The sequence below is a fragment of the Myotis brandtii genome, unplaced genomic scaffold (genome assembly GCF_000412655.1).
Source record: "Myotis brandtii unplaced genomic scaffold, ASM41265v1 scaffold112, whole genome shotgun sequence".
Classification (NCBI taxonomy): domain Eukaryota; kingdom Metazoa; phylum Chordata; class Mammalia; order Chiroptera; family Vespertilionidae; genus Myotis; species Myotis brandtii.
This window is the reverse complement of record NW_005353838.1, coordinates 3,535,814-3,547,610: the sequence shown is the minus strand read 5'-3', so window position 1 is coordinate 3,547,610 and position 11,797 is coordinate 3,535,814. Positions and strand designations below refer to the sequence as shown.

Sequence of the window (11,797 nt, the reverse complement as noted above, 5' to 3'; positions counted from 1 at the left end):
CACCGGCCTTCGCTTCTCGCGCAGGCGCAGCCTGGGTTCTCCGGCCCCACAGCCCGGAGCGGCAGGTTCCGCGTTCTTCAGCGGCAGCTGCCGTCACTTCCGGCGGCGTTGCTAAGCAACTGCGCGGCATTTCCAAACACTGCAGGCTAGAGGCTGCGGCGCCCCGCCTCGCAGTCGCCTTTCCAAGTCTGAGAGCGCCATGGGCACCTCGGCAGAGATGCAGGTGCGGTTCGGAAGGCGCTCTGGACAGGTGAAGGGAAGCACGGGTGAGCTAAACTGCCCCACGCTGACATGGGGATTGTTTCTGACCCCCCAGACGCGGGGTGAGAGGCGAGGGTGCCAGGTGAGGGGGCCTAGTCCAGGGCAAGTGGACTCCAAGTCAAAAACAGCGTGGGGTTCTATGTAAATTAGACAGTTTTGCCCTCAGATTAATCGGTAGGTGGGAAAAGTTTACATAAATACCCGACCAGTGTGGCTTAGTGGTGGAGCGTGGACCCATGAACCGGGGATGTCCAGGTCAGGGCACATGCCGGTTTCCGGTTGGATCCCAGTAGGGGGCGTGCAGGAGGCAGCCGATCAATGATTCTCATCCTTAATGTTTCTATCCCTCTTCCTCTCCTTTCCTCTCTCTGAAATCAATAAAAACATTTGAAAAGAAAAAGTTTACATAAATAGTGGTGGAGAAATTATAAGAAGTAGGCTGACCCAATTGATCTGTGTGGTTGCAGTTCCAGGAGTCTGGAGTTTACCTTAGAGCTCATCAGAAATGTTTGTTAAAAAAGTCAGTGCCGCCCTAGGCCGTTTGCCTCAGTGGATAGAGCATCGGCCTGCCGACTAAAGGACCCGATTGGATTCCTGTCAAGCGCACATGCCCGGGTTGCAGGCTCGGTCCCCAGTAGGGGGCGTGCAGGAGGCAGCTGATCAATGATTCTCTCTCATCATTGATGTTTCTGTCTCTCCCTCTCCCTTTCTTTTTGAAATCAATATATATATTTAAAAATCAGTGCCATTTTTTAAACTTCACAGCTGGCTGAGGAAGTGATGATAGTTGAGTACAAACAAGATGACCAAGAAACTTATGTTCTGGAATTAGTGGTGATGTTTGCACAGCTTTGTGAATAAACTAAAAGTCACTGAATGTTACCCTTTACAATGGTGAGTTTTATGATATGTGAACTATATCTCAATTTAAAAAGAGAGATTTTGTAAACCACGGAAAGTGTGTTAACGATGACAGCTCATGGACTGATTTTAGATACCTGTAGGTCATTTGCCACTGCTTTTGTCCCCTCTCTACTCCATGAGACTGTCTGTCCAGTGATTCCCAAAGTGGGCGCTATCGCCCCCTGGTGGGCGCTGCAGCGATCCAGGGGGGCGGTGATGGCCACAGGTGCATTTGTTTTAACTTTTTTTATATTACCTTTCTATTCTGAGTTCAATAAATAGTTTCATAATTTCAAACTTCAATGTTTCTAATTTTCACCTTTTTTTACTATATTTTACAAAAAAGGTAGAAACATTAATACATATATCTTTCTGTTTAATTGCTATTAAAATTTAAAAAAAAATAATTTCCAGGGGGCGCTGAGTAATATTTTTTCTGGAAAGGGGGCGGTAGGCCAAATAAGTTTGGGAATCACTGGCCTAGTCATATTCTTTCTCTTTTTTCTTGTTCCTTCTTTCAACTGTGGCCTGTTTAATTTCTGGAACAGCCACTACTAGCATTGTGTGAGAGCCACTGTGAGGAAGGGATCTTGGAAATAAGAGTGGCCTTAGAGGAGTGAACTGTACATCAATCCAGTGAACTAGAGCATGGATGTGTGAGATCATCTGTAGCTCTGATGTCAATCAGAGCTCCTTATCCTCAGAGAGATGGGGAAACTTGTCCCAACTTTAGTGGCCTCGAAAGTCAAAAAACTTTCCCAGATTTTCTGTGGGTTCTCTTATTTCTTTATGCTTGCCCATTTCTACTGCTTTTGTTCACTTGGTTCTCTTCTTGAGTCAGAGTCCATGAAAAGATCTTGAATAAGCCCTAGCTGGTTGTTCAGTGGTTAGAGCGTTGGACCGCTGACTGAAGAAGGGTTATGGGTTTGATTTTGGTCAAGGGCACGTACCTCGGTTGTGGATTTGATCCCCGGCCACCAATTGATGTGTCTCTCTCACTCGATGTTTCTCTCTCTGTGTCTCTCCCCCTTTTCCTCTCTCTCTAAAATCAATGGAAAAAATATCCTTGGGTGAGGATTAACAACAACAACAAAAGATCTTGAATAAAACATCTCATGAGTGCAGTTACTCTACTGAAGATCTGGGATGTCACAGAGGAGGGATCACATTGTGCACCACATAGCTTCTGACATGCAGCTCTCCTTCCACTGCTTCCATCCAGAGCCTGTTCACCACTGACTAAGGAACTCCAGGCTTCTGGTCTGATTGATCTGATTGAACTAGCAGTATAATGAGATCCTCATTGTGCCAGGTGCTTCCTTTTTTTCCACCTTGTGGTTCACAGTAACAGCTTCCTATAAGGCTGCTTCCTTTTGTGGTCCTAGGATGGGTGCCTATCTGGCCTTCATGCTTCCTTGTTCATATCTAGCTTGAGAGTAAGTCTCAGATATCTTTACCAGAAGAACAAGAAAGAACTTTTCTAAAAGTCTCAAATAAACCTCTTCTCCTATTTTTTTATTATAGAAATAATTATTGGCAAGGGAGATGCAAGTATTCTTAAACTAATGAGGCCCACCCTAGAAACCGTAGTCAGTTCTCCAAATTACATTGCTGGTACTCAGTTAGGAAGGGGTTGAATAGAGTCAGTTATAATGTCTACAATCCCAATAGGTGAACATTTCCAAAGTTATCTATAACAATAAAATCATAATATGCTAATTAGACCAGACAACTGAATGACCTTCTGGACGTCCTTCTGGACGACCTTAGGGATGAAGCCGCGGTGATGGGGGCCGAGGCAGAGGTGGTTAGGGGTGATCAGGCAGGAAGGCAGAGTGGATAGGGGTGATCAGGCAGGCAGGCAGGTGAGCAGTTAGGAGCCAGTGGTCCCGGATTGCGAGAGGGTGCAGGCCAGGCTGAGGGACACCCCCCCCCCGCACGAATTTTGTGCACCGGGCCTCTAGTCCATTTATAAATTCCTACGTGGTTATATTGAAAAATGCTTTTATAACAACCTGTTGGGTAGGTATTATTGATGTCAGCTTTAAAAATGTTTATACCAAGACTCCAAGAAGTTAAATGACTTGCCCAAGTTTACACACTAAGGAAATGACTAAACAAGGACTTAAATCTATGCCTTTGATTTCAAGGTGTTGTATCTTTCCATTTAATCCCAGCTGCTCTTAAGATAACAAGAATATAATTATTATTTCAAATAATTTCTAGATATACCTATATAGAAATGTCTGAGAAAAAAATATCACACTCTTCTTGAAAGTTTTTAATATTCATTTTTAACACTTTATTAGAAATAAAGAACTCCAACGAAGATCAAGTTCTCTATCCACCTCTTCTACCTAGCAAAGTAGATCTCCAGCAGGTCACCATAATTCCACACAATGAGTGGGAAAGGATTCGAGATAGCATTGACGGTATGACAAGAAAAGCAGCATGCCTTCGCGCAGAAAGAAAGGCAAAGAAAGAAATGCATCTCCGATCCCAAGAAGTGGTAAAACATTGGGCTCGAACATATGCAGTAAGTATTAACCACCCAGGAGTACATAAGCACTGAAGGCTTACTTTTTTTCTTAGCACTCTTATAAATATTTTTACATATAGCCCTAGCCAGTTTGGCTCAGTGGATAGAGCATCGGCCTGTGGACTGAAGGGTCCCGGGTTCGATTCTGGTCAAGGGCACATGCCCGGGGTTGTGGGCTCGATCCCCAGTAGGGAGTGTGCAGGAGGCAGCCAATCAATGATTCTCTGTCATCATTTATGATTCTATCACTTTCTCCCTCTCCCTTCCTCTCTGAAATCAATAAATATATATATATATATTTAAAAAGCTGCTTATGAACTTTCATGTGTAATTCTATGTATGGATATATGCTTTCATTTCTCTTGGGTAAATATCTTGGTGTAGAATAGCTGAATCATATGATGTATGCTTATATATTATTATGTAAATATATGAAGGAACTTTGAAGTAAACACAAGAAACTAATAATAGTGGTTGTCTTAGAGATTGCCGATGTAAATTAGGATTAGAGGGAGAGTTTCACTGTATACATTTATAGTATTTTTGGGTTTTCAACCATATAACTGTGTTACCTACCTAAAAAGTTCAATTAAAAATTAGCTCATGAGTGTAACTTCTTATTTTATTTATTAATGATAAATGCAAATACAATAAAGACTAATAATGAAAGTTTAAATGATCATATTACAATGTTCAATTTTGTAAAATTTAATTGAAAAATGAAAACAGATGACTGCTTTGGTCTTTTTTGCAGGGGATAAAAGAACAAAAACTTAAAGCCAAAAAGAAGCGTGATGAAGAAATAGAGGCCGAAAGACAAATTCTTGATCTGGAAGAAGCGATATACAAACAAGGAGAAAGAAGAAAGGCCATTGAACATGCAAAGCAATATCAATTTTACCAGACAGAAAGACTGAAAAACTTTCATGTACTACTTGGGTTTTCTTGTATTTTTATATATACTTAACATATTTATACACTATTAGATTTTATTTTCTTAAAGTACTGTAATTTTTTTTTTTGTAGTCAGGACTTCTTCTTAGTAGAGTGATGAAAGAACGTGATGCTCAGATTGAATCCCAAAAGAGTAGAATAAAATCTGATGAAAAATGGGAGGAACAACTGAAACTCAACATTGAAAAAGCTCTTAAGGAAGAACAAGAAAAAGCAGGAAAACAACGCAGAGATAGAATAGCTCTTGCCAATGATCATTTAAAACAGTATGTATATATAAATTATCTTGTTTGTTCCTTTCTCTTTTTCTCATGATGGATATAGCTTTTTTTCCTGATTATAAAAGTAATACATGCTAAAATACCTACTAAGTAGAAAAAAAATACAGGGAAAGAGGGCAAAACTCATTATCACTCCCTTACCCAGAGGTGATATATTGTCACTATAATGCTGCAGAACAAACAACCACATAGTCTAGTAGCATTCACCAATAAACACTTATTTCTCGTATATCTGGGGGTTGGTTGGGCGTGGCTGGCAGCTTTTGTTCAAACTGCAGGACTGGCTGGGTTTGCTTGTTGTGGGCAAGGCTCTGATCTGCTCCCTGTGTATTCATTCTGAAGTCCTAGATGAAGGGCCAGCAGTCACCTGCGGGAAGCTTTTCTGACGGTACTGACGGAGATGCAGAAGAATGAGCACAAGCTTGCAAGAACGTGGCTAAACCCAAGGTCAAAGGTCAAGGAAACACATGGCCTACCATGAGTCTAAGCCATAAGGCTCGGCCTAACAACATTAGAACAGAGAAATAGACTCCCATGGGAGTGGGGAGTGAGAGAGTAAGCTTTTTTGAATAATCCACCACAATAAGCTGTTTTTGTTTTTGTATATAGCCATATAGACCTTTTTTGATGGTGGTGGTGAAGGTGGGTGGATTCATTGAGGTATAATTTACATTTAATAATAATCGACTTTTTAACAGCATAGAGCTGTATACCTCACCCAAATCAGGACACGGGATACTTCCATCACCCAAATGGGTTTCCTCATGCCCCTTTGCACTGAATTCTGTCCCCCACCCTCCGCCCCTGGAAATCATTGATCCAGTGATGCAACCATTTTTCCTGATCATATATACTCACATTTTATAAAATAAAATTGGATCAACTACCATTTTATTAAATGTTTTTTTCATTTATCAATATGTCAGTAAATTGAAATCAAACCTGATCTCTTTTTTAAAAGTATAATTTTTCTTACTTTTCTAAATAGCCGATACACACAAATAGGAAAAGGCACAAAGGGGATTCAGAAAAAGTCTCCTCTGTGTCCACCAGCCACTTTGTGTCTCCAATGTGAGATTTACCAGTTTCTTTACACTGTAGTTTAAATGTGTATAAATTGTAAAAATACATAAAAACCTTTACACAATACTGTATTGGTAGACATTATAGAATTATAAAACATAGTTAAAATTAAAAATAAATTAAAAATCACTAGAAATTCAGTGATCTAGAGTAGGCACTGTTAACATTTGGTGTATGTCTGTTCTTAAAAATTATTTTTGCAAATAATAAATGCATTTATGCTTATTTAAATTCAAGCTATACAGCAAAATTTGGAGTAAAATTTGAAAGCTCATCTTCAAATCCATCCTATTGAATGTCTGTCTCTTTAGTCTCATTTTCCTCTTCCTAAATAGCCATTATAAAAAGTTTTATAACTATCCCTTCAGAATGTTGAAGTTACTAATACTTATTATATACAGCACATATTTAAGTGTGTATGTATTTTTTAACTTGGATGTTATACAATATATTTTTCTGTGACTTCATTTTTTCACTCAACAATATACCTTGAATATCTTTTTATGCCAGAATATATGGATCAGTCACATCTTTTAAAATAATCATATTGTATACTAAGCATGTACCATTATTTATCCTATATAATAAAAGCCCAGCAACCAAACGGTGGAACAACCAGGCCAACCAGTCGACCAGTTGCTATGACATGCACTGACCACCACAGGGCAGACACTCAAGGCAGGAGCTGCCCCCTGGTGGTCAGTGCGCTCGCATAGTGGGAGTGCCACTCAGAGGACAGGCCCACAGCCGCTCAGCTAACTGAGATGAGCGGAGCTCCCACAGCAGGCCAATCCCCACAGGCCATGCCCCCCCCCACCCAGTGCATGAATCCCATGCACTGGGCCTCTAATTTAGTAACTTTTGTGCAAAGATGTATTTATGTAGGATAGAGTTCTTGAAATGGACTTGGATTTTACATTTGGAGAGTGACACCAAATTGCCTTTGAGAAGGCTTTCAGTGCATTCATCAATGATGTCTGACACCCTTTATACTATAATCAATACTGGTACTTTTTTTGGCAAAAAATCATATCTTTTAATTTACATTTCTAGTAATTTTAGTGAGACAGCATTTTTTTCATGTATAAATGTCCATTTGTTTGGGTTTTTATTATCATGAATTGGTTATCCCATTGTTCTTGTGTAGGTTGTTTCATATTGGTATGTAGTTTGTCATTGATTAAAAACTGATTAATAAGGAGTTTTATATATATTGATATTCTAATGTATTAGTCATTGCAGATTTTGTCATCTTTCTGAATGGTTTTTAGTAGTTAGAAGATATTTATTTTTATGTGTTCAAATCTCTCTTTTTGTTATGATTTTATTTTTGTATATATATGTATTTCTCAGAATCACAAATATCTAAGTGACATTGACATCAATTCTCAGGATGTACTAGTATGTGTTGCCAGATTGTATTCTTCAGTTATTTTAACCCTTAGTAAAAGGAGAAGGGTAACTTTTGGATTTATTGTAATTTTTTTTCTTTGGCAGTGTAGAGATCCAAGGGTTTGTGCAAGTTATGGACAGAGCCGTTGGCAAAGGGAGGCAAATATTTAGCCAGTGAGTCTCCTTTGAGACATCTCTCTTTTTATGTTGGCTGTTGCAGCTCAGAGATCATTATAGGTAGCAGATTAATCTCCAGCAAGCTACCTGGCGAGTGCTAACACCTTCACAGGCCATCTGTCCCCCTGTAGCCTTTGCAGGCTGTGTTTGTCCATAGGATCACCTTTCCAAGTGATCTTGGGCAACAGGTTAGAGGTTCAAGCAGGTTCTAGGTCTAGGATTTGCTTTAGTTGTTTCTTTGGCTTATTTTCATGTAGTCTAGATGTTCGTCAGGCTCTGAGGTAAGCACAAATTCCTTCACAGTGGACTCAGTCTTTGTGGATGGTGGCCAAGTATTACCAGCCCACCCTCCAGCTCGCTCGCAGGCTCACTCAGCTCCCACCCGGCCCACCCTCCAGCTCGCTCGCAGGCTCACTCACTCTCAGCTCGCAGGCTCACTCACTCTCAGCTCGCAGGCTCACTCACTCTCAGCTCGCAGGCTCACTCACTCTCAGCTCGCAGGCTCACTCACTCTCAGCTCGCAGGCTCACTCACTCTCAGCTCGCAGGCTCACTCACTCTCAGCTCGCAGGCTCACTCACTCTCAGCTCGCAGGCTCACTCACTCTCAGCTCGCAGGCTCACTCACTCTCAGCTCGCAGGCTCACTCACTCTCAGCTCGCAGGCTCACTCACTCTCAGCTCGCAGGCTCACTCACTCTCAGCTCGCAGGCTCACTCACTCTCAGCTCGCAGGCTCACTCTCGCTGTTGGCTGTGATGCCATTGCCCCAATTTGCTTCCATTAAAAATGTCTGTGTATTTCCAGAAGAAAAAAAAAACATAAAGGGGAGGGAATAAAAGGGAAGTTATTGTATAAAATCAAAAAAATAAAAAATAAAAATAATAAAAATAAAAAATAAAAAAACACACACACACACACACAAAAAAGAATCACATGTGTGAATTGTAATAGGATCAGACCTCATATTTGATGTTTGACTGCTGATTTCTTTGTAGGCCTCACCCTCCCTTCCCCTTTGGCCCTACATCTGAAAAGGCTGATAAGAAGGCCCCTGGACTTCTGTTTTCCTTTGGTACCAGCAGAGAATTTATATCTCCCCTGCACAGGAACTTTCCCCAGTCCCACCCGTTAGTCTGGGGGAAGGCCCAAATCTATTCCCTTTGCTTTTCCCAAGTCATTCCAGACCTACTTGTGCCCGTACAGCTCTCGCAGTAGTTTCTTGTGTGAGTAATACTTTCTCCCAACTTCTCTTGGTACTTGGAATGTCATCTGAACCAAATTTTGGATAGGAGCCCCTAATGCTTTTGTAGGAGGATAACACAACATATATATAAGCTCAAGTCAGATCTGGGCTAGACAAATATAGATTTGGGGCCTTCAGGATGTGAATCAGAGATAGCAACGAGATTTCATGACAAATTCTACTCTGATTATTAGGTAGAGGCTGTCCAGTGCATTGGGTTGGGAAGGTCCAAAACTCAGCAGTAAAGAGTTTTGCATTGATTATTGGTGTCTGCTGTGAACATGGGTGTTGGAAGTAAAGATCTGAATGTTATGTCTTTTTTCCCTGAACTAGAGGATCTCAGATTTCCTTCAATACGTTAACTTCGCATTAAGCTAAATTAATGGCAGGTAGTTGAGTAGTCTACCCAAACTAAGATAAAAGTCTTTATTGACAGGTAATTCAATATTATTTAATAGTTACATATTATTTATATAATTCACTGACAATATTACCTCTGCACTGACCCTAGATCTATTTTTGTTCTTACTTACTCAAATTTCTATGTGAAAACAATGAATTATTCAATACAAGCATCAGTATAATGTTGGTGATTCCCAAATTGGCTAAAGAATGTTAAAATTGCAAAAATTTGTATATCATGTTGTTTTTCCTTAATATAGCAATTTTAAAACTTCATTTCTCAAAATTGGATACATCTCTTTTTATAATGTCCTTTAAATCTTTATTGTTAACTTGTGAGTTTGCTTCTAAGAGACTGATAAAATATTTAATAGTTCTATAACCTAAACAAACAAGTGAATCAAAATTTGAAAACCTAGTTTTTTTTAGGGCAATCATAGACCTGGTTTAACTGTGGCCAGCAGTGACTTTTTTCTATGACTCCAAAGTATTTACTCTGTACAGATGCATCAATTAGGCATCTCCTATCCTAAATTGGCTTAATAATACCACAGGGAACTTATTGCTTTTTTAACTGGATAGTCCTCCATGGCACAGGGGAAGGGAATTTTCCCCTCCTGGAAGCTAAGGGAGAAGACTCCAAGAAAAAAAAAAAGTTTTTGATTAGGCACATGTGAATGGAAGGTTTATTCCTCCGTCTTTTAGTCCATGTAGGTAGGTTGTGACTCTATCCTGTGCCTACCTGTTCAGGAATAAGAATTTAAAAAACAAAACAAAACTAGAGAAAGCAGATAGTGGCCATGGAGCAGCCTGCACATTGTTGATTGGCTGACAGTCAGACATTTCGGGCCCAGCTGTCTTGCCGGCATGTGGACTGATGACCAGAGGAGGGCACTCAGAGCCTGCAATAAACTGATGGCGGAATCGCCTGCAGTGACAGTGGGGGGGTCTTGGGAGCCAATCGTCCAGACCCGAGCTCTACAGTGAGGAGGCTCTTCGGGATCTCTGAAGAACTCGGACATTCAGCCCCTTGATAGAACCAGCATTTGGTAGCTTCCCACTCAAAAGGTAAGCTAGTCAATGCTGGCTTCAGGAGGGATGACAACCAGCATGGCCAGTTGGATGAGGAGACCTTCGTTTCTCTCCTTCCATCAAACCCCATCCCCTGAGTGGCTAGACCCATACCTTAGGTAGCGTGTCTAGTGCTGAAATTGAGAAGCCCTAGGGATTAGGGACTTTTCTGAAAAATAATGTCACATTCCACCATACAGTCCTTCAGTGAGCTGGTTCTTCCTAAAGGAAAGGAATATGTGAAATCCTAGTGTGGGAGTTAATTTGGGTGAGGAATGAAACAAATTTCAAAGGAAGGAAAATATTGGTAATTCTGGGCCAACCATTTTTGATTTGGTGTTAACCACCGCTCTTTATATATGTCTTGTCCCCCTCCTCCCTAAAAAAATCCACAAGTTCTTTCTTACAGCCTCAAATCATCCCAGATTATAATATAATTAATTTATTCAAAATATAACATTTTTTTGGTTTGTTTTAGAATAAAGGAACATGAAGAGGAAGAAGAAAGGAGGAGAAAATCTGAAGAAAATGATGCTGAGGAAATAAAGCGACAGAATGCATTATATGAAATAGAAATGAGAAAAAAACTAGAAAAGAAAAATAAAGAGATAAAGGAAAGGAGGAGACTATTTTTTGTAAGTTGAAAATACAGCATCTCTTCAAAATATGTACAAAGTCCAATGACTACATTGTAATATATTTTTTTATAAATAATAGTGGATTAGAAAACAAGTTGCTATTAAATTGGGTTTCTAAGTATATTGGGGGTAGCTATACTTGCTATGGTTTTATGTGGATGTGCTCACACGCAAGAACAAGAAATAAGAGAATGAAGATTTTTTTCAAATGAATTTATTTTCTTATCCTTAAAATGAGTTATCATATATATATTGTTATAAACATATAGTATCTCTTGATTTATCAATTTTAGTCATTTTCTGTGTCTTTGCCCTGGTAGTTGAGAATTTAGCTCAGCTTTGCTATTCTTGGAACACAGCTGGCTTCTGTCCTCAAGGTTGCCTCATGGCCCTGAATGGCTGCTGGAGCTCCTGCCTCGTGGCCACATTCAAGGCAGCAAGAAGGAAGGATGAAGAACAAAAAAGAGTGCCCTGCCTTGGCCGGGTACCTGAGTTGGTGGGAACATCATCCTGTACACCAAAAGGTTGATTCACAGAGCACATACCTAGGTTTCGGGTTTGATCCCAGATTTGGGGTGCATATGGGAGGCAATCAGTTGATGTTTCTCTCTTACATTGATGTTCTCTCTCTCCCCCTTCCTTTCTCTCTAAAATCAAGAAAAACATATCCTCAGGTGAGGATTAAAAATAATAATAAAAATAAATAATTATCTATTAAAAAATTTTTTTGTTAGAATATACACCTATATATTTTCTTGTATATGTGCTAAAACAAAGTCTGGAGTAGGAATTAGTTTCACAGTGATTGAGTGTAGTGGGTAGAGTTAGAAATAAGCAGATACATGTAGATGGGG

The 11,797-nt window shown here is 40.0% G+C and overlaps 1 protein-coding gene across 5 annotated transcripts in view; it reads left to right on the top strand.

The window, feature by feature from the left end:
• The first annotated feature begins 6 nt into the window (after positions 1 to 6).
• Positions 7 to 11,797, top strand: part of CCDC173 (coiled-coil domain containing 173) — a 28,941-nt gene continuing 17,150 nt past the window's right edge. For 2 of the 5 annotated variants that reach the window (XM_005857551.2, XM_014545573.1), the window contains exons 1-5: positions 7 to 266; positions 3,474 to 3,700; positions 4,458 to 4,631; positions 4,730 to 4,923; positions 10,784 to 10,940. In XM_005857551.2, coding sequence (XP_005857613.1) covers positions 200 to 266; positions 3,474 to 3,700; positions 4,458 to 4,631; positions 4,730 to 4,923; positions 10,784 to 10,940 — 819 coding nt within the window. In that variant the 5' untranslated portion in view covers positions 7 to 199. Of the gene's footprint in view, positions 267 to 1,026; positions 1,156 to 2,404; positions 2,477 to 3,473; positions 3,701 to 4,457; positions 4,632 to 4,729; positions 4,924 to 10,783; positions 10,941 to 11,797 lie in introns of those variants that run through there. The other 3 variants (XM_014545582.1, XM_005857552.2, XM_014545589.1) reach the window with 3 other exon arrangements.